The sequence below is a fragment of the Dermacentor variabilis genome, chromosome 2 (genome assembly GCF_050947875.1).
Source record: "Dermacentor variabilis isolate Ectoservices chromosome 2, ASM5094787v1, whole genome shotgun sequence".
Classification (NCBI taxonomy): domain Eukaryota; kingdom Metazoa; phylum Arthropoda; class Arachnida; order Ixodida; family Ixodidae; genus Dermacentor; species Dermacentor variabilis.
Window position 1 is genome coordinate 61305554 of NC_134569.1, and position 22297 is coordinate 61327850.

Below are 22297 nucleotides of genomic sequence, written 5' to 3' on the forward strand. Positions count from 1 at the left end.
CTGGTCGTTCCAGACTGACCAATAGAGTCAGTCTGTAGTTAGACGTGCGCTGCGTGCCTATGCTTTCAGCTGCTGCGCATAGCGCGTCGTACATCGCGCAGCGCTTATCTGCACAAAGCACAGCCTGTTGGCCTCATCGCCGTTACCTATGTGCGGCAAGGCCGAACTTCGGCGAGCGCTTGACTGGAGCGTCAGTGCGTGTTGAAACGGGAGCCGATTCGCAGACACAGTGCGCTTTAAACACCTGGCTGCCTTGTGCATAGTATCATCGTTCTTGGGACCGTTTCTAATGACGTCTACATTCTACTTCAGTTTAATCATAGCTTTTATTTTTCTCTCTCTCTCTTACTGTTTCTCGCTCAAGAAACGATTACCGATTCTTTATTTAAAATGTTGATTTTTTTTTTTTTTTTCTGCTGGTAAGCCCTGAAAACCGCGAGGCGATCGCGATGGGCGGTTCCCGGGGCACCGACGAGCTGCTGTCAAACAGAACCTAACGCAGTGGGACGGCTGTGCCACGGTCGTTTCAAACGGGTTTCACGGAGCCTTGAAATATGTCGTAAACCTGGACGACGAGGCTCGACGACGGCGGGAGCACTGTGGCCCTCGGCCGACGTCAATGGCGGTGGTGCGAGCACGGCGACACAAAATGGGAGCCTTTCTCCTCTTCCGGACCAGGGGAACGGAAGTTGAAAAGGGGACTGCTCCGAGGGAAAGGGCTCCCTTCACGACCCCCGGCCGCGAGAGGAGTGCCAGCAGTTGCTGTTCGCGCCTGGCGCCGACGCTAGCAGCCGTATCAGCAGCCAGCAGCAGCAGCTCGGCTGCGTGCGGCTGTGCGACAGACCAAAAGCAGCAGGAGGGACGAAGGGGGGCTCAAGTCGTGGGTGCCCCCCTCACATCCCCTCGGGCGCTCCAGGCAACGTCCCTTTCAGCTTCCTTTTGGGGGGAAGAGCTAGCGAAGCGTACGACGAGGGCACGCCGCGCAGCCCGCGAGCTTTCGCTCGGTCGTCGCTGGCTCTTTTTGCTTGAGTCCGCGCTAGCTGGGTCGCTGCGTTCACGGCGGCAGCGGCAGCGTGTCCGCTCGCAGCAGACGCGGAGAGGGGAGCGTCGGCCCTTTTCCGAGAAAAACAGCGGCGCTACGCCGGCCTATCCGGCCTATCCGGCGGCGGCGAAAGGACCGACCCGCGAAGGCCGGCGGCGCCTGCTGCTGCAGGCCTGACGCTGGGGCGTCTTCTCTGCCGCCCCCCCAACTCGCTGCGTCCCCCTTCGCCGCTGCGGGGGCTGGCTTCTCTGCGCGTGACACTTTTTGCTTGCCGCGGTCGGAGGGGGGCTCCGGATCTTTGAACCAGCGGCGGCGCCCGCTGCAACGCTCGGAGCGTCGTCGCCGCCGCTGCCGGACGGCAGCAGGGAGGGCGGCATGCGCGCCCTCCCTCCCCACCCCGCCACCCGGCCGAGCGCTCTTCTGGCTGTTTGCTTGGCCGCGCGCGCGGACCAAGTTAGCGGCGCGCCATCAAGTAAACAGGCAGCGGGCAGACACCGCCGCCGCCGCTGATGCTCGCCGCGGCTTCAGCGTAATTAGGAGCAGGCCCTTGGAAGCGCGCGGCTGGCCCGTTTTTGTCTGGAATGTTTCTCGGGAACTTGGGTAGCGCCGCGCGAAGCAGCCCGGCGTAAAACGTCGCTGGGAGGTATCTTTCTCTCTCTTTTATTTTTTGCGCTTTCTTCGGGCCCTCTTCTTGGGGGTGCGGTCCGGTCGAGGGGAAGGCCACGAGGGGGACGCGGAGAGCAAAAAAAAAAGGGGGGGGGGAAGTGGTGGGGGGCGATCGCTCCGACGCTGGTCGGCACCTCCCCGGGGGTGTGTTGGTTAGAGAGGGGGGGAGGCGCACACCGCCGCTCGTTCGTCGGCGGGGGTCAGTGTCTGTGTGTGCGGGTGCGGCGGTGGCGAGAGCGTCAGCTTCGCTTTCCTTTGTCCAGTGCGTGGACGCTGGCCACGCTTAGCCGCTGGCGCTTAGCCGCCACTGAAGGTCGCTACTCAACGTCGCGCGCGCAACGCAGACGGACTACACGACAGGCGCTATGGCTCCGGACTCTGTCGAAGCGTTCATATCCAGCGTCAAGAAGTACCCGATACTCTACGACTGCAAACGTCTCGGCTACAGGGATGTCGAAAGAAAGAGGGAGGTTTGGGAAATGGTCAAGCAAGAAACTGGAATGGAAACCGGTAAGTGACAAACCCGTCGTCGCGCTTCGTCGTCGAGACAGCTGAAATGGGACCCCGACTGTTGTCGCCCGTACAGTGGGATGCTTTAATTTCCAGTGTTCCCCACTTTATCGCGCTTTGCACGTTCACTGTCGAGGCCGCCAATCGTCAGTAAACATGATGGACGCGTGTTGCATGCTTTTTGCTGTTTTTGCTGAACAAAGGCGGCGTGCGTTTCACGTGACGAGATCGGCAGCGCGCACAGTTTAAATTATTTTTTTCGGTCTCGCGGGCTGATCGATACTGTGGTTACGGTACGAATATATCCGCGATATTTTAAACACGTGAAACGGGAACATGACTTTGTGATGCGGCCGTGGAAAGTGTAGTGGGTGCTGAAATGATTGCCGAAAACTTGGCCCTCCCTGAGGTGGCCGCAAAGTCAGCAGGTAACCGTCGTCGCGGGAGCGATATCCGCGCAGTGTTCGCCGGCTGATCTCCCCTCCCCCCCCCCATCGTTTTTTTTTTTTTTTTTCACTATATGAACCAATCACGTGCTGTAAGTCTGTTATTTTAGGATGCCGCTTTTATGTATTGCAGTTGACGACTGTCAGCGTCTATGGAAATCTCTCAGAGACCGGTACATTCGAGAACTGAGGGCATTGGAACATCCTAGCCAACTGCCTTGGGAAGCACGGAAAAGCAAGTGGACGTACTTCAATTCCCTGGACTTCTACAAGGACTGCGGTAGAGCTGCAAGGTCAGTGTTCGGTCCAATGTTGTTTGCACCATTTGCTATGCGCACGCCAGGCCCACTTGGCAGCCGAGAGGTGTTTCGCCTAGATGACGAGTGCAAGATAGTGACTAAAATAGTGACAAATATAAAATTATCCGTCAGTGTACAAGACATTGGAAGATAGCAATGCAATGTTAATTCTTATTACTTCATATTGTATTTCTGAAGCACAAAACATCTTTGGTTGCTGTACCCTAGCCCTTTAATTAGCTGTTGCACAAGCAACATTTCAGCATTTTTATTTTTTTTTTACATTCCAGAGCCAAACAGCCACTGGGTATTAGAGACACAGGTGCTTTAGACCACTACTCCAATGGAAGTGAGCCAGCTGTGTTGGAAGACAGCTTCACATCAGAAGGCCCTCCTCCTGCTCATTCCCACTGCCCTAAACTGGTGATGGGTTCTCCACAGGCAGCGCCCGAGGACTATGCCCCACTCAGGCTGCACCAGAGTCCCGAGCCACCCGAGAAGAAACCCATGCTCAATAATGAGTCAATGGACTCATTTGAATCGGAGGTACTCAACATCCTTAACCGTCCACTCGATGAAGATGAATACTTTGCACTTTCCATCGTGCCTTCCCTGCGACGCCTATCCTTGAAGAAGAAGGCGCTTGCCAAAGTCAAGATACTTCAAGACCTGGCAGTTATTGAGTTTGGCGAATGAGAACTGCCAAGTGATGTAACGTTTGTTCTCCGTCAGTGCCATATTTACCAAAGGAAGCGTGGGACCAGTGATGCCATGAAGAGAGAATATTCCGTGCCTTTTCAGCTGTTCACAGCAGCAAGACTGAAGTTTAAAAAATGACGCTGTGGTGGGCATCGAAGCCAAGAGCAGAGAAATGGCGACACACCACCTAGTTAGGTGAAAACCACAATGTCGCAACAGTCACAGCTCTTGGTTCAGTTTTTAATGCACTGTGTCATGCAAGAACTGTCTTTATAAAAAAAAAAAAAAATCTTTCAGTGCACACGACGCTGGCTATGACATTCAGGGATTTCATTTTATTGTAGTCGTAGCCCAGCCCGACAATGACTAGCGAGTCTTGCCAGGTGCAAGGCACAACTGGCTCTGTTTCCGCGTCCCAAAGACAGTGATATTTTTCTAACATGTGCCAAGGACACTCCATGAGTGCCAGTTAGTGGAATTAAGTCTACACTGTTACTGTTCAGGTGCCAATGTCTGTTTGTGTGTGTCATAATGAACTGTATATGCTGCCATGCAAAGCCAGATCTCTGGAACATTTCTAGAAGTTGCAAGTGCCTTTCAGTGCTGTGCAAGTTCCATCCTTTTTTTTTCTTTTTTTTTACAAAGTGTTTGCAGTAATAAATAGCCATTTTGGTGATTCTGAGGTTGTCCTTTATTGCTGTCACCTTTTCTTTTTCTCTCAAGAGCATATTTTGAACAATGTAGCTGAAGTAACTGAAGATGACTATAACTTTAGGAAGAAAGCTGGGTCATTGTTGCACAGTTGTCCTGTGAAATGTCAGATCTAAAATAAAAATACCACTGAACATTCTGGGAATAACAAACATGACGTGAGGCACATTAGTGCAGTCATCGTTAAAAATGATAATGCTGTGCAGCAGTACCTAACTGCATGGGCAGTACGGACTAGTTGTAACCATTGGTGGGCTGTGCCAAGTCTCCACATGCTCCGACAACACTGCATTGTATGCGAAAGTCTCTCTCAGAGTCGCAGAGGTAGTTTGTCCATTCTTCTGGTGGTGTCGTAGATCACAGTTTTGGCTCCGGTTTGTGTAGCGACACGTAAATCACTGTGCCAAGTGCGATGATGGCAGGGATTCCAAGACCAACCGAGGTAACTGAGAGCACTGTCACAGAAACATGCTCCAGGGGCCTCTCTCCAAACCCACTTGACATAGCCCTGCACACAGCAACCGAGAAATGCCATTTGTAATACACAGAAATCGACACAAAACTATATGGACCTGCCGTGGTTGCTTAGTGTCCATTGTGTCGGGCTGCTGAGCATGAGGTTGCGGGATCAAATCCCGGCCACGGCGGTCGCATTTCAATGGGGGCAAAATGCGAGAACACTCGTGTATTTAGACTTAAGTGCAGGTTAAAGAACCCCAAGTGGTCCAAATTATTCCTGAGTCTCCCACTACGGCATGCCTTAGAATTGGATCGTGGCTTCGGCAGGTAAAACCCCTTAATTTAATTTTAAAACTGGATGGGTGCTTAAAATATAAGGTAGGTGATGTAAACTGATGGCCTTGCTTCGTAAAGCTTCTGAGCCAGGGACATAAAGCTTGCTTAACTCATGCAGAGATTTTATTGCAATGTATGCTTAGCATTTTTATACATTTTTATGACCCGCTGTTATTGCTCAGTGGCTATGGTGTTGGGCTGCTGAGTACGAGGTCGCGGGATCGAATCCCGGCCACAGCGGACGTATTTCAATGGGGGCAAAACGCTAAAACACCCGTGTACCTAGATTTAGGTGCGCGTTAAAGGACCCGAGGTGGTCCGAATTTCCGGAGTCCTCCACTATGGTGTGCCTCATAATCAGAAAGTGGTTTTGGCACGTAAAACCCCATAATTATTTAAAAAACATTTTTATGCTAGGGCTGCCCGCTATCCCATTATTGACAAGCTGCTGCTGCTTTTCTAGTCCTACCTGCATGAATGACAGGGAAACTGTTGCGAGGACACCCCTGGCTAAGGAGGATAAATAAGAAGAGTGGAAGGGACCAATGTGGAGTTATGAATTCTTCAATAGATAGTTGTTCTCAAAGGGACCCTTAAATAATTTTGACAATTTTGTACAAACGCACCGAGTCATTAGAGTAGGTCCTTCTGATCATTAATTCATGCATCTAAATGCTCCGCATGAAGCGTGCAATTTATTATACAGTTTTAAAAATGTACATCGCTGCCTATCGCAACACACTGCTGGGCTGAATTTTAAGCCACCCCTACCCATTTGACGCTATTTGCTGAAATGACATTAGCAGGGCGTGCTATCCGATTGGCTGCCCAGGGCACGTCATCAATAATTTTGCAACTTTATGGTTAACAAATGTCATTCGTAATAGTTGGAATGTTAGTTAATTTGTTTCTATAAAAAGAAAGTAACGGAAAGAAAATGCACAAGAACAATTTGTCACTACACTTAAGCACTTCCGGCACACAGCAAATGTCTGCTAGTGTTACAACACGCTCCATTTTGATTAGAGCTCCGCAGTCAGAGTCGGTCTCAGTCTTTCCGCGAGCACCATAATTTGACTTTGTTGCATTGTTGGCTGCAAACGTAGAGAATGTCAATACAGTCGAACCCACTTATAACAATATTCAAGTGCCACAAAAATTCAATGGTTATAACTGATAATTGTTATAATAATAATAATATCCTCTATTTCACGAAAATATTGCAAATTCAAAAACTGGTCAGCCCAAGCTATGAAGGCTTGTCGGGCTGTACCCGGCAGCCAGTGACAAGTACTCAAAAAAATAAAGCAAGATTGGCAAGCTATAAACTGAAGCAAGATACAAAACAAAAGCAAAGTACCAAAAACAAATGCGAGCTATGAGCAAAAGCAAGCTACAAAAGATATAAAGTGAAACAAACAAGGATACACACCAATCTAGGCCAAACGAAACTAATCAAAACTATGGCACAGGCTGTAATGAGAACTAAACAGAAGAATTGGTTTTGAGGTACAGTTTGAGTGTCCGTTTCGATGAGATAGAGTACAGTTCAGTGGGTAAAGAATTAAAAACGTTAGGAACATAATATTATCTGATATAACGAGAAAATATTATTAACCGGGTTGAATGAAAAAATCAAAAATAGGGGGATGGCAGAGCTGATGTGAGAAAACTATACAGGTGAGGAGCCCAGTGCCCCTCCCCACCGCCTTCCTCCGCCCGGCTGCTGATTGTGTTCGCTCGTTTAACTGCTTCTTGACTGCTCGGATCGCGTGTAACAAGCCGCGGCTGTCGGCGTTAAAGCATGGCACTGCTATAACAACTGCAAAGAGGTGTCACGGGTGGCAAGCGCTATGCGAGCACCGCTGAGGCATCGCTTTGATGGCCACGAAAGGTACCTTTTAAAAAATGCGAGAAGGCTGCCGCAGCAGCCTGTCAGCTTGAGAAATCCAGAAGAAACGCTGACGAGAGATCGCCACAACCATCTCGGCACGTACTTCTCACTGGCTTGCACGAGAAAAGCCTATGTCCGTCAGCCATGCATGCTTTACGTGAAGCTTGCCGCCATCTTTCTCCAAGGCATCCAAGTGTTCCACGTAACGCAGTGGAAGGTTCCTCATGAAAACGAAGCCTCGGAGGGACTGAATCATCTGCCGGGCCTCCTGTGAGGACAACGTTGACACAGCCTGCCCTACCGCGTCATCACTGCCATTGTCGCTATCTGATGCAAGCACGTTCGCGACGATCGTCTGATCAGTTAGAAGTTTCCAAATCTATAGCCGTGCGCTTTCTTTTCACCGGCAACATCGTGCGTTGCCGACGATCTGTGGGTGGATCAACCATTTTCCGCTTTGGTGGCAGGTCAAGCAAAGCTGAGAAACCGCGTGGCCAGGAACGACTTCGATGCAATCAACAAAGCCGAACGCGAGCGATTAAGCTGTTCGCAGAACTGCGTTGAATGAGGAGCCAGCGAGCAACATACGAGCAATCTGCTTGCGGCAAAGTTGGTGCGGTCCATTGGTGTTCCGGAGGGTGGGGCGGTGTAAACCTGTGGGCGTAGCCCATTCATGTTCGGAGGTGTAGAAGAGCAACAGGAGAGAGTCGCGCGGAGGAGGCTGGAAAATGAGCGTACGGTGGCAGCGGCCCATCGTGCAGCGGCTCGAATTTCCCGTTTCATTTTTTTCCTTTTCAAAGATTTTGCATTTCACTACCTTTTGGCACAGACACCCAGCAGCCAGACTTCATTGTTATAACCGATAATGCGGTATAGGGGCATTGTAGTAAGCGGGTTATTTCACCATGGAAAACATATAAAAATCGGCATTGCAGCAGCTTCTCACTGTTTTAACCGATCTACTGTTAAAACCGGTATCGTCATAAGTGGGTTCGACTGTATATCAAGCTGCAACATCGTGTCCGTCTGCAAGGCAGCAGAGGAGCGGACTAGCTGCAGCGCATCGGACTGTCACTATTCAATTGGCGCCAGGATTTGCGCATTTGCGGCCGCCACACCGGAGGATTACTACCACAATAGCGTTTCGAGAGTCCGGTATTTGGGTAAGCGCAAGGAGACAGGGCCTTGCCGTTTGACCGTGCCGTTTCACAGGATGAGCAGAAGTGCATATGTGAATGGTCTGCACAGTGCAGCCACTTGGTGGCACGGAGCTCAACCACACACAGTAGCAGTAACGAAATGTATTCTTTGCTGCTGGTGTAAATTTTTCGCAGGAGTGTAATCGTTAACACATTGTTTTTGCAAATGTTTAAAATGTTTTACACTTGGTTAGAGCAATATTAGCGATTTTTTTGGCTGGTCAAGCTCTGCGCCGACAGGCGTCTGGACCGTGCGGACCAATCAAGCTGCTCATGTATGTCTACCCTAAAGTTCTTTCATCAGCTTGAGTTTATGCCTCCACCCATCCGTCGAAACGTCCAGCTCACCTGTACACTCTTAAGCAAAGTTACACCCTTTGGGGTGTATCTCTGCCACACAACAATAATCGTCACCTGCCTTGCTTGCTTTTCCTTTCTTGAAAACACCGCGCTCGCTACTTTCCTGTCGGGAATGCTATGTCATGCTGATAATGCGCATGCCGTTCATTACTGGAAAGTACCGGGCTTGTTGCGTTAAAGAAAGGAAATGCGGACAAGACAGATGACGATTGTTGTGTGGCAAAAGGGTGTAATTTTGCTTAAGAGTGTAGTTACCGGAATACCAGATAGGTTCGGCGCTGTGACAGTATGCTCGCAATGCACGCTGCTTTGATAGCTCTCGCTTGGGGTCGACTGCCAAGCAGCTGGCGAAGAGTTTGGAGAGGCTTCGTGCACTTGTTCATAGAGAACCAGAAGTCGACAACACGACGTGCCATCATGGTGCAGAGCTATTGAAGGCGAAACTTAAACCCAATCACTCGGCAAACGAGTTGAGGAGAAAATGCATGACTATGAAGGAGGGTAACTTGTAATCGTCCGTAGCTCTCTTAATATGAGACACTTCACACAAATTGTGGTGCGAATGATTAACTTTAGCTGTACCCCAGGCATCAACAAAATTTGTCCGAACCATTTCAGGGGCCCTTTAACTGTGACATAAATGGCAAGTACTATAGCTATCACTTTGTAGTGTCCAATATTGCTGCATAATGTGCACGTAGTCTTCTGTAATTTCATATTAATTAATAGTTGTGCTTCATATTCAGGTTGTATAGGATTCATGACAGACTTTTTGTTTTATTTTGTTTAAGAGTAACCTTCAAAGAACAAGTTAACATAGACCACTACCAATGGACATGTGGGTGAGACATTTTAATTAAACGAGTGGTGTCTATAATATATTCTTGAGTCTGCACCCCCTTTACCTTTCATATGCAATCGTGCACGCACCAGTGCTGTTTTTAATTTGACATACCTGGAAGATGTTCTTTGAGCAAAGAAGCTTTACATTGGTTAACAAAGAACATACATGAAGAAAAAAATATCGCTTGGTCCAACTACTAGGTTCACAGATGAAATTATAACACTTGACTTCTGTATCAACACAAAAGCTGCGTTCAATAAGTGAAAGGGGTTCCACAATGGACTTGCATAGACAGAAGCATGCCATAAATGTACCATAGCCTGCATACATCATATATCCCCTATAGCTTGGCACTTTCTTTACTCACTCTCTTGTTTTCTATTAAGTTAGTATTACTAGTACTATAATACTGCTGTAATATTACGTTTCTGAACATAAAAAAGGTAATAATAATAATGATGTAAAATGTTTTTGGCTTGCATGTGCATAGGAAGGATGGACATAGGAAGGATGCTGCCATGCATGCATTTCCATTGCATTTTTTTTTTGTTTGAGGCTCGCGAAAACTAATTGCTTCTGGTTGGCGATAAGATGAAGATTAGCAGAAATTTGTCACACGTTTTGCTTTTTTGACGGGCACATAACCACACAGTTTTCTTGAGTGCGTGCAGCTACGCAGGCTGATTACGCTATGGATGTACATGTTAATGTAAGAGCAGGAATATTTGAGTCTTGCGAAATATTCTCATGTGCACATCTTCAAAGCCTTGAACTATGTGTTAACAATGCATCAAACTTTCAATTCTTATAACTTTATTTCCTTTTTTATTGTTGTTATTCATGAATGAAGAGTACATATACACGAACGCAAAATATTTTTTTCTCACTTTACGGTCACCCTAGAAAAATTACAGTAAATCTTTTTAGAAATAAGTCCCAAGGAACAATTGGAATCTGCAATAAAGAAAATCGACCCTGGGCAGTCGCACATGGCGAAAAAAATCGACTCTCGAAGGGTTAAGTCACTTTTATGTTTACTGAACCTTTGTTCCCAGTGACAGTGGTATATAGTAAAAACAAACACACTAACCTATCGTTCAGTGCAACAGGGAAAATCAATAAAAAGGACGCATTAGGAGCCAGAAATATCTAACAGTCGGGAATTGGCCTATTGGCTTTGTGCTAGAATGGGACAAATGCAACTTAGCAGCCACAAGAACGTCATGAATAGGAAATTCTCAGCAAGGTTCTACTGTATTTGCTATTTCGTAACACCAGTCTATCACAATAAATTGACTGTTTGCCTTAGATTCCCTTTAAACTTAAAGTACAATTTGTTTCATTAGCATACAATAGTTCAGCTTACATGTTCGTTCCATATGCATAAAATAACGAAATGCCACTTTTGGTGCTCTGAAACAAGCCTAGAAACATGTACTCATTAATTACAACACATACTAATGAGAACCTTTCAGGTCAGTGTCCAGCAATGGCCATTCATAAAATTTCCCCACTACTCACCACGTGGCATAGCTGTTTTCCTGGTACCAGCCGTCACCTTCTGAGCCAAAGGCCACAGTGACAGCTGAAGAGGCTACTTTAGGTGCCCTATGTGCAAGCCATGCTGTTGCCACATTAAAGCTCCACCAGCTTGCAGCAAGGGTGAGGTTTTGATATGCAGCATCAACTGATAGTGTCACTGTTCTTCCTGCGTCACGATAGCAGACTGGCTTCCAATGAAGATAAAAGGTGGACGAGGAATTTTCATTTTTATCAAACAGGGCCACACTCTGCAATGTAATAAGAGTGCAACATAATGAGAAACACGAGCACAAATACTCCACAGTACCAAAGGCAGTTGTGCTCGTGCATAGGCAAATCAATCCTACATATTATAGCTAACCAATAAGAAAAGGAGCGCAGATGTAACAATTAGAAGAGCTACAGGTCACATCTGCTGAAGTAAAGAGCATTCATGTGGCAAGGATTTATTTGCTAACTACACTGCAGTTGCTGTCCCTGTAAAAAATGACACTAGAATGCAGACAGCAATGTTACGTAAGAGAGTATGCAGCATTCATGAGCCACATTAAACTAAAATGTGTATAACTCTTTGGATGAGTACCCTCAATAAACAATGAAGCTTTCATCACAGGTCAGCCCCTCAGCCTTTTCTCCTAGGTTTCAGCTCGAAAGCTCGCAAATCTGCAGGTTCTGAAGAGAACATGTTACATCATACCTAGAAGGCTTAAACCACCTTGACATATATTTAATATGACAAATAAAACTGTTAAAGGCATCTAAAGAAGGCATTACATAGAACTGGTCTTACAATGAGTAGTGATGTGCTTGCTAAACTTTGCATTTTATGAAGCAGGTTTCCTTGTAACAAAGTGCACTCTTCAAGAATGTAATTTGTATAGGAGAGAAGCAAGAAGGGACACTTCTACTAATTCAGAGGGACCAATCTTCAACAACTAATAGAGTAAGATCAAAGTAAGGTCAGAGTGGTGGGGGGCGGGGGACAATAAACAGTGCAACTTTCTTCGAAACTTTTTATCCCATACCCACTACAGGCTACCCAGCCAAGTTCAGGTTTTGGCAAAAATACCAACCACATGCAAGCCTACATATTTTTGACAAAGGCTGTACATATAGGAGCCACATAAGTGATAAGTGAACACGCCTTTGGCACAAGTCTGCTTCTGGCTGTGTACAGTGCAGTCCACTATTAAAGGGAACACTCTAACGTGTGGCTCTTACTTAGCTGCTATTCTAGCTCCCGAGTGATGGCTGAAGCTATGCCAACGGAATGCACAGCTAGGTGTGTAGAAAGGTGCCACTGCCACCAATCGCAAATCATCCGCTGCAAAGCCGGATGACTGTACACTTGCCAGGAGGAAAAATTCACACGCACTCTACACTTATGCTTTTAATTTAGCAGTGAACCATGAAGTACATCAACTTTGTGTTTTGGCATAGATTCCTTTGGCATTTGGCATAGAAACATACACATTCACACATTCCAGGCTCTATTTACTTTGATTACTTTGACTGGACTATTCTAAACAGCAATTATTAGCCCACTACTCCTGAAAATATTTAGAGAATCTTGCATAATGCTCCGAAATATTAAATTTCACCTTTCTCCTTTATTCAATTTACGCTGTTTTCACTCTGCTTGTGCATGAACATTTTTGCGCTTAAGGTGATTCAATCTCAACCAAAGTTTGCATGTGTGTAGTGGTGTGTAGAATGCAAGTATCAAGGTCATATTATAATTTTGGCAATTTTTATTATGCGGTTTTGGGAGGAAATTGGGAAACCCCTCCACAGTGTTCTCGAAAATGGCAGTTGAGATTAACATTTCTTTTTTAATAAAACGAAACAAATTTAATTTTTCAGCTTCCTTGCCATCTGTGCTCTATGTGCATAATGTAGGCTATATTATAACACTCACTCAGTCATGATATGAAGCTCCAAACCTGTACAAGGGACCATACTTTTTCCCACTCTCAGAGATACACAGAAAAATAAATAGATAAGGTTCAGATAAACTAAAAACACATTTGAAAAATGGGAGATTAAGCTCTGTATGACACATACAATTTTATCCAGTTAGCTTTATTATTACTGAACATAGATTTCTAAGGTGCATCTTCCCTTAACTTCCTAAATTCAAGTTGTACTCAGTCGCAAGTCAAGAATAGCATGCTCCACCTGTTCTTGGACAGATCTCTACCTGTTATTGGACAGATGGGGCGTTGCGTAAATGACCGACTTGGGGAACATGCAAAAGATATAGAAAATAATTATGGTGAACGGCTAGTAGAACACTGCAGGGCTAGCACCAATTGTATTCCATGGTTCCGAGACGTGAATATTTTAGATAGAGGCAGGCAGCAAACGGCACGTGAAACCTTGGAAGATCTTTACATTAGGAAAGCTGGTCCGAATTGTGTCAGTGACAAATCTGTTTTCCTGTAGGAGGCCGAGCAGAAATTTCTTTCACGCTTACTCAGATAACATGTTTTTACCCGAACCTACTTAACGCCTCGTATGCGTGTGCATTCACTCAAGGTCTGGGAGGGCTATATATGTAGGATGCTTTTACTCTCACTACACAGTTGAAGTAAGCGCCCGTGTTGTCTCTTTTCTTGTGCGTGTGGTTTTGATGCAAAACTTGTTTATTCTAACTAGCCTAGCAGTTCACTCTCCACCTGTTCTCCATCTGTTCATCCTCCTGTAAAGAAATTTCCTTACACATCACAGAGGCACCAAAAATGAGGCACCACGGAGGGTTAACAACAGTCAATGTCCTTGGCAGGTGTGTGGGCAAAGGATACAGGTCACAGCGCAAGCAAAACACCACTACATACTTTGTTGTTGAGAAGTTGGGCAACGGCCCTACTCACTGTAAAAACGCCTGGTGTGTACTCATCATCAAAAGTTCTTGTACTGCTGATACTGTAGCTGCTGTTATGAGAGGAGTCGTCAAGAACAGTCAGCTCGAATGCAAACTGTGACGTCTTGCCTAGTTGAGGTGAAAGGTTGAGCAAAGAGAGCTGAATTTGGCTACTGTTGCTTGTGTAGAAGAGATGAGGAAACTGGATGTCATGGCCATCGCTGTCTTGGACTTCAAGCTAAAAAAATTTGTAAACAGGCCAAGAAAGCTATTGAAAGTTGAGGATAACTAGTACACTTGTAATGTGCTTTCACAGCACGCACAATTGCAGACAGAGAAAAGGCATAAAAAATTATACACGAAAAAGGTAGGCATTTGCTTGTCTTTCAACATTTCAGCCATCCTGTACTCTGTACACAGGACAGAAACCGAACAATTTTCCACTTTACTTAAACTGATAACAAGCTGTGAACAAACATACGTAAACAATTATAAAACAATGCCAACATTGAGATGAAACAAGCATGGCTTACAGAGAATGTAATTCCTACTATATCCATGGTGATAAACAGTGACTTGTGTTAGTATTTGTACCCTGATGCTATAACAATGGCTAAATTTTGTTAGTGACTAAATTAAACAGCTCATGTCAACAACAGCACCTGTAACAGTACTGTACAGTCTACTCACTTTGAAACTGTCACCGCACAACATTTTACATGCACATTTATACTGGAACAGTTTCACAGCTCATTTTGCAGAAAAAATAATGAAATTTATCTATAATTAAGAGTTTTGATCAGTCATTCCATAAAGCACACACATGAACATCTATGGCTAAATGCAGTCATCTAACATATCTTGACCAAGTGCAGAGGCCTCACTCCATATGCTGCAACTGAATATACCACACACTGAAGAAATGAAAAACTAGGAAGGAGCATGACGTCAAACGATCCAGCCTTTGAAAGGCATCCTCTTCTGATGCTGTTCTCTCATGGCTTTAACTTGTGGAATCTTAGGAAATGTGCATATCATGCATTGAATCCTAGGAGCAGCATGCTGTACATGGCTTGTGTCACAGTAGCTTAAAGTGCTGGTTGCTTTCTGCTGTTGTCATTACTATGGCAACACTAGTTTTATGTTAGCTTCATGTTGCAACTTCCGAGTGGCCGTGCAACTGGCACAGCAGATGAGCAGATGATGAACCAAGCCTGACCATGCGAGGCAACTAGAAAAACACTGCTTGCCATCACTTGCCTGGGTGCTTTTTTGCACGATTCCTCCTTTCTTTTAAAATTTTTTTTATGACTAGGATTCTAGGTTGTCACATGATGCTCCCTCCTAGTTTCATTTTTCCTCCACAATGCCACAGAAAGGCCATGTTGTTAGCATGTAAAAGTATATGAGCAATGCACCATGTTGGTAGCACACATCAGACAGATGCAATTAAAGCTACAGCCTGTTTATCTCAATTATACATAGAGGTCAACTTTTACAATGAAAGCAACTAGATGTTCTGTCCAATGTGTTTGTGTAATTCTCCTATATCTCCTATATATCCTCGACCCTGTGTACTGTAGACGAATGGGCAAGTAAGAAATTTTTCTGGGTCCCTGACATCACAAGATGTCAGCACACACAGCCCAGTGACATATAGTGAGGCGTAGATGCCACTATGTTTCACTGCAATTTAGGCGTGTCAAGGACAGAGTGCAGTGGACCAAACCAATGGCTAACCCTGCAGACAATACAACCACAGCCTTTGATTTTCCATCTACAGCAGGTGCCTTACAGCAGTTATTAGCCATGATGAAGTACATCTCACTTGTGATTTAACTACTTTTCTCACTAACATGGGAGCGGCATTGCCCACAAGCAGTGTTCAAATAAAGGGTTTCACTGCTCTACTATTCAGTCGAATGTATAACCGTGACACAGTTGCTCACCACACTTACATGCAGAGTAGTTCATCCATTACATGCTGCCCTCTTTCTCTTGAACATTACTGTGCACTTCTTTATGTAATAATATGCCAAATGTAATGACAGGATATTGCAGCAATGCTAGTGGTGCTTGTATATTTTCATTTTACCCGAGCAGTACACTGTGTCATATTGCCCCATAAGTTGTCGCTGCAGTGGTCAAGATTTACTGGCTGGAGATAAACATGGCTCCAAGATATGACAATCAAATACAATGCAACAAATATAAGAAACAGCAATTAATTTTACCTCGAAGAACAAAAGTGCAGGTGGCAACTTCCTTTAAATCAACTAATATTCGTGTGCCCCACTTGACGACAGAAGGTTCATAATGAACTTAAGACTGATGTACCAGGTGGAATGGTAGTCTTACCGTAAACTGAATGGTGCCATTGTTTGAGAAAAACCCTTCGTCACGAGCAGATGTGGTGGCATGCGCAATAAATGTTGCAGTAACCAAGCTGCTTCCATTGCCAGTGCAACCCTGAATTTCCTTCCACAAAAGTTTGCTCTGGTCAATGTAGTGGGTGCCATTCTTCTCAGTGTTGTTAAGATGAGCCTTGTTTTCCGGGTCATTGTACTCCAAAAGCTGAAAATAAAATACATGCAGCAATGGGATCGACTGTTTAAACGGTATAATTGCACAGTTTGCTTACTTCAGCATTCATTCTCTCTGCAAACAAAGCATGCTGGTGTTTCTCTCTCTCTCTCTCTCTCTCTCTCTCTCTCTCTCTCTCTCTCTCTCTCTCTCTCTCTCTCTCTCTCTCTCTCTCTCTCTCTCTCTCTCTCTCTCTCTTCTTTTTCTTTAATGTGAAAGTTTGCTTGGAGGCATAAATGGCTATATTTCTTCTCTGTTTTGTTCATGCTGTCATATACTTGAAGGTCAAGGTATTGAGAACAATACTCTAATATGCGCATTTGTAAATGACACTTTCATTGCCTCTTTTGTCCACATTACGAGAGCCAACTGCTGTCTTACACGATGGGCCATTCCCAGGCCACTACACACTAGTCTTGACTTAAGATCAATAACATAAAGGTTTGCATAACTGAACTTGGCTAACTAATTGCACTTCAATAAATGGTCAGAGTAACTCAGGATGACTACGAACTATATGCTCTCAATCGCCTAAGATATGTGCCACTTTTCTTGAAGCATAACTGCGAGCCAGCCTAGTTGGAACAGATTCATTTTTAAAAACACTTTGAGCACGAAACAAACAGGGACAAAGAAAAGGAGCAACACAAGGACGAGCGCTTCATCCTTGTTTTTTTTTTTTTTTTTTGTGCTCAAAGTGTCTTTAAACATGGCTTTGAGTTATGTGAGATACCCAGTATAACGATGGAAATACAGAATCTTGGTTTGTTTTTACAAGACAATAGTTTCATATATCACATACACTACAAATTGCTACTTAGGAGTTGTAACTTTTTAGTAGCAGTGGCTATGAAAAAATAAAAAATTTCTTCTTGATCATGGAAAATTGTGTTTCTAATATTTGCATGCAAGAACAAGATATTTCAATAACTTGTTGCATATGTTCATAGCACATTATCAATTCCCACTGCCGCTAGCACTCATATGTACTCAAATTCTAAAATATATACAATATCTGTCCCCAGGCAAGGTACTTTTTCCTACAACTTTATCAACACTTTACGAAAAAAACACATCAGTGCTTTCTTTTCTTTCATTGATTCATTAATGGAAAGTTGATCAAAATCTACGTAAGCTCCTTAAGCTCTCGGAACTCTTACTGCTCCTTAAAGCTGAGCAGGCAGGTTCATAACACCTCCCCTCACCTTTTTTTTCTTTCACATTATTGTAAGCATATAAAACTAGTGAACTAGTGATTGACATCAAATTGCATACTATTACATGATACATACCCTATAGCTCTTAAACTTCTGACACTACCATTTAACATTCTATGCATGCTTCCTTGATGATGACACACACCAAAACTCTGTGCACAGTTTCGACCATTTATTGATTTTCTTCAACATTTATTGATTCCTGATCGACTGACTTATTTTATTGATCACTTTTGTCATCTCACAGCAACACAAGCTGTAGGGGAAACCATAGTGGAGGGCTCTGAATTAATTTTGGCCACCTGTGGTTTTTTAATGCACTTAATTCAAAGTTCTCAAGCATTTTGCATACACAACAGCAGAATGCCACAGGCACGAAGCACTGCAGCAGGTCTCTGAGGTTACCTTTGAGATCACGACAGCTGATGAAGAGAGCACAGGACCACTAAACGCAAAGGTTGTTTCGCTCAGGTTGTGCCCGCGTAGCGATTCCCATGAAATGTCAATGAGTTTGCTGTCCGGTGGGGTTTGGATGCCAAGTGCAGCTGGTGTCCCCAAAACAGACCAAAAATAATGCAGAGTGTCATTTGAGCCTTCGGCCGTGACGTAGCAGAGGCCACAAACCTCCTTGTCCTCACAAAACGGGTTGAGATGAGCTGTGAGCTGGAAGTACATTCAAGTTGCGTGCACATCAGTCAATGAAAATAGCATTAAATAATGACAGCATCAAGTGTAAAGGCTGCACTCAACTCTTGAATGCATAGACAAAATGCAGTGGCAGAAAAACAACAGATTTTGAGCTGCACCTTTCAATTAACGATTTCTCCCCAGTGTTACACTAGAAAACAACTATTTGAACGTCACACAATATTTTTGAAGATGCAGGAAACTCAAACGCAAAATTTCCTTGCAATGTAAGCGTGCAAGCAGAAACCGATGGGTACCTTCAATACTCATGTCAGCAGGCTAGGTAATGCAGCTCGCACCCAGAACATAAAGAAATTCCGCATTCTTGCCTTCCTCCTTCCACAGGTTCCCACAAGCAGCTGCATTCTTTTTCCTTTGGGGAAGGGTACTATGTTTAACAAGTTTTATATCACGAGCGGAACCAGTGGGCATGTGTGATGCTTTCATCATCAGCATGGGAGCTAGGTATAAAAGAACGGAAACTGCGCCAAGTTTCCTTCCTGAAGCGAGCCTGTTCCCTTGGTTGGCTAAAGTCCAGTGTTGCCCTCATTCTACTGCAAATTATCTTGTTGAATATTTCATATAATACTGGGAGTAAGCTAATGGGCCTATAATTTTTCAATTCTTTAATGTCTCCCTTTTTGTGGATTAGTATAATGTTTACATTCTTCCAGTTTTCTATGACTCTTGCAGTCAACGGACACTTCGTATTGAGAGCCGCCAGTTTTCCAAGCATTAGGTCTCCATTTTTGATTAAATCGACTGTTATTCCATCTTCTCCTGCCATTCTTGCCCCGTTTCATGTCTTGCAAGGCCCTTCTGACCTGATCGCTAGATATAAAAGGAGTTTCTGTATCCTGTTCATTACTTCTTCGAATGGACGTATCCCGACTCTTCTGGGTACTGTAGAGGTCAGTATAGAATTCTTCCGCTGCTGTTACTATATCTTCGAGATTGCTGATGATATTACCCTGTTTACCTTTCAGTGCATACATCTTGGTTTGTCCTATGCCAACTTTCCGTCTCACTAATTCAGGCTGCGTCCAATTTTTACGGCTTTTTCAGTCTCTCTCACATTATAATTTCGAATATACCTTATTTTCACCTTGTTGATCAGTTTTGACAGTTCCGCTAATTATATCTTATCTCTTGAGTTGGACATTTTAATTCTTTGTCATTTCTTTATTAGGGTCATTTGTTACTTGGGAGAGCTTGCCTACTGGTTGCCTTGCCTCCTACTTGAATTGATGCCTCTGAAGCCAGCTTAGTTAAGGTTCATCCATTACCTCCATGTCATCTTCATCTCTCTGTTCTAAGGCTGCATATTTGTTTGCAAGTACCAGCCTGAATTTGCCTGCTTTTACCCTTACTGCCTCTAAGTTAACCTATTTTTTCTTGACCAATTTTACTCTTTCTTTCTTCAAATTGAGGTGAATCCTAGCCCTCACTAACCTATGGCAATTGCACTTCACTCTACCTATCACTTCTACATCCTGCACTATGCTGGGATCGGCAGAAAGTATGAAATCAATTTCATATCTTGTTTCACCGTTAAGGCTTTTCCAGGCGCACTTTCTGTTGCTGCGCTTCCTGAAAAAGGTGTTCATCATTTGTAGCTTATTCCTTTCTGCGAATTCTACCAGCATCTCTCCTCTAGCGTTCCTAGAATCAACGCCGTAGTTGCCAATTGCTTGTTCACAAGCCTGCTTTTTCCCCACTTTTGCATTGAAGTCGCCCACTACTACAGTATACCGAGTTTCCACTTTTCTCATCGCTAATTCAGCATCTTCATAAAACCGATCTACTTCATCAGAGAAAGCGAGTGAGTGAAGGAGTGGTAGTTTCTGGCTAACTCCCCCCCAAATAAATTTCTAGCTATGCCACTGGCGGAAGGTCTACTGAAGCGGTGTACAGAGAGAATACGTAATAAACAGGTGCGTCCTGAAAAGCAAAAAAAGTAGTTGTACTCTACTTTGGATTGCATTTCTCATAACCCCTAAAGCACAGGGAACATAGCAAGTGTCCATGGTCCCTCAAAACAGTGGTGGTGGCCGCTTATTCAGCACAGCGCCGCAGACATCTTGTTTAGTGCACAGGCAATGTAGCTTATTTTGTTTCCCTCTGATGTAGTAAAACATATACAGATCAAACTGGCAGGTGCGAAAATGCAAGATTATAAGAGCACAATATAATGTGAACTCAGCCATTTCCGCCTATTTGGGAATACTTTGCCTAGATAGTGGATACGCACATTTTGACAGTACAACAGTGCTTAGCCATTTCTATGACAAGGTTAACAGTCGAAACAGCAAATATAAACTATATTGATGGCGCATGAGTAAACATGGCATTTCTGACACTGTCTGAAAAAGAAAAAAGGTTTCTTGGTGGGTATGTGTAAAGGAATAAGCAGCGCTGATTAAGCGGCCACCACGGGCATAGGATTGTTGTATGTTCCTTTATTTTTGTGTGCCATGTGCATGCTATATATTTTGTACCCTTTTAAGATACAGTAAAGGTAATAGAAAGTCAGCGCACGTAATGTGACCTTCTCGTCGAATCCACGTCAATTCGCGATGTTATTCGTTCACTACGCACTTACATATATGTCAAGGTGCACTGTACTCGTTCATTGTCAAGAGCTATAGGTGGGCAGAAATTTTTGACTGTGTGCAGCTCTTTCTGAAGTGTTCTCAATCCCTTGCCCATCTGTTAGGGCACGTTTCGGCGAACATTATTGATTAAATGAGGCAGCATGTTTCTTGCCCTACACCCATCACAGATTGTTCAAAGAGGAAAAGAGTAACAAACATAAAGTCAACATCGCCTGATCATGAATATATATTCACCTATAAAAGTACAGCCAGCAGCGAAGTATACGCCCTATATATGCATAACTCAAACAAATTATCCGGTGGAATTACGGCGGATGGCCGGTAAGATTTGCCGCTTTTTGAAGGAAGGCTGCGTTTCTAACGGTTTTAGCTTTTTAAAGTGTAGGCTATTTCTCTTATATGTAGACTATTGAAGCAAAGGGAAATTTGTCTGGCACAACTTTATTATATAGAGTTCAAGCCTTTAAGTCACAACAAAGTAAGCAAAATTGGTGGAGACGTGCCATAGTTTACGTTTCGGCATCCACACACCACATGCGCAATCCACGGTTTAAAGTCGCAACCTAAAATTCAATACGCCGCACAAACTATGAACAGAGGTTCCCTGTAGATATCTAACGTATAGCCTCGTCACTTCCAGTTAGCTCAAAGTGGCGTTGCAATGCAAATGCGTACAAGAAAAATCAGGTCATATTACACTTACCTTTCTTTGATATGCTGCATGAGTGTGCGCAAGCAGAGCAACAAATACTACCTTCGCGATCATGACTTTCACAAGGAGCATATATCATACGCCCAGTCACGCGCTTGTCTTTCAGATACACTTGCCAGTGAAAGTTTGTCTCGAAATTCGGCCACGCTGATAACGCTGGCTGCTGATAGTACGATAGTACCTACAGTACGCGAGTCACGAGGTTGTGGTTGTGCCTGTCATCAATGCCTCCTTAACTCTCCTTTGCAATCTGCCTCGCAAGGAAGGCCAGCTGGCGGGATCGGGCTCGTGGGGTTATTCGCGCTTTCGCGTGCTTCGACCAAAATAAAGGAAAGAAAAGAAAACTTCGCCAGCTGAGTGGTAATCACGACTGTTCAGAGGACACCGAAGTTTGGGCGGAGCATGGGCGTAGATTCTGAAACACGCGTTCTTTCTTCGCTATCAAACCATCCAACTCTTTTTAGCTTTCGGTTTCGGTTATCGCTCAGTATACCATATTTTTATGGTAACTACACTAAAAATAATCTGTGCATTAACTTTCACTGTTGTAGTATAGTAGACGAAACAAGTTGGTTGTAGGTATTCTGTGACGTTTTCAGCGTGCATTTGTTAT

The 22297-nt window shown here is 44.4% G+C and overlaps 2 protein-coding genes across 2 annotated transcripts; one reads left to right on the forward strand and one right to left on the reverse strand.

Annotated features, from left to right (window-relative positions):
• Positions 1-1825: 1825 nt before the first annotated feature.
• LOC142571974 (transcription factor Adf-1-like) lies at positions 1826-4341 on the forward strand. The gene is made up of 3 exons (XM_075680735.1): positions 1826-2218; positions 2798-2957; positions 3254-4341. The coding sequence occupies exons 1-3, from the start codon at positions 2074-2076 to the stop codon at positions 3657-3659; spliced, it is 711 nt and encodes a 236-aa protein (XP_075536850.1). The 5' UTR covers positions 1826-2073; the 3' UTR covers positions 3660-4341.
• LOC142571967 (glycosylated lysosomal membrane protein B-like) lies at positions 3979-22129 on the reverse strand. The gene is made up of 6 exons (XM_075680727.1): positions 21676-22129; positions 18076-18333; positions 16229-16444; positions 13881-14108; positions 10987-11255; positions 3979-4881 (listed from the first exon to the last, which is right to left on the reverse strand). Exons 1-6 carry the CDS (start codon positions 21754-21756, stop codon positions 4731-4733), a joined length of 1203 nt encoding a protein of 400 aa, XP_075536842.1. The 5' UTR covers positions 21757-22129; the 3' UTR covers positions 3979-4730.
• Between the last annotated feature and the right edge of the window lie 168 nt (positions 22130-22297).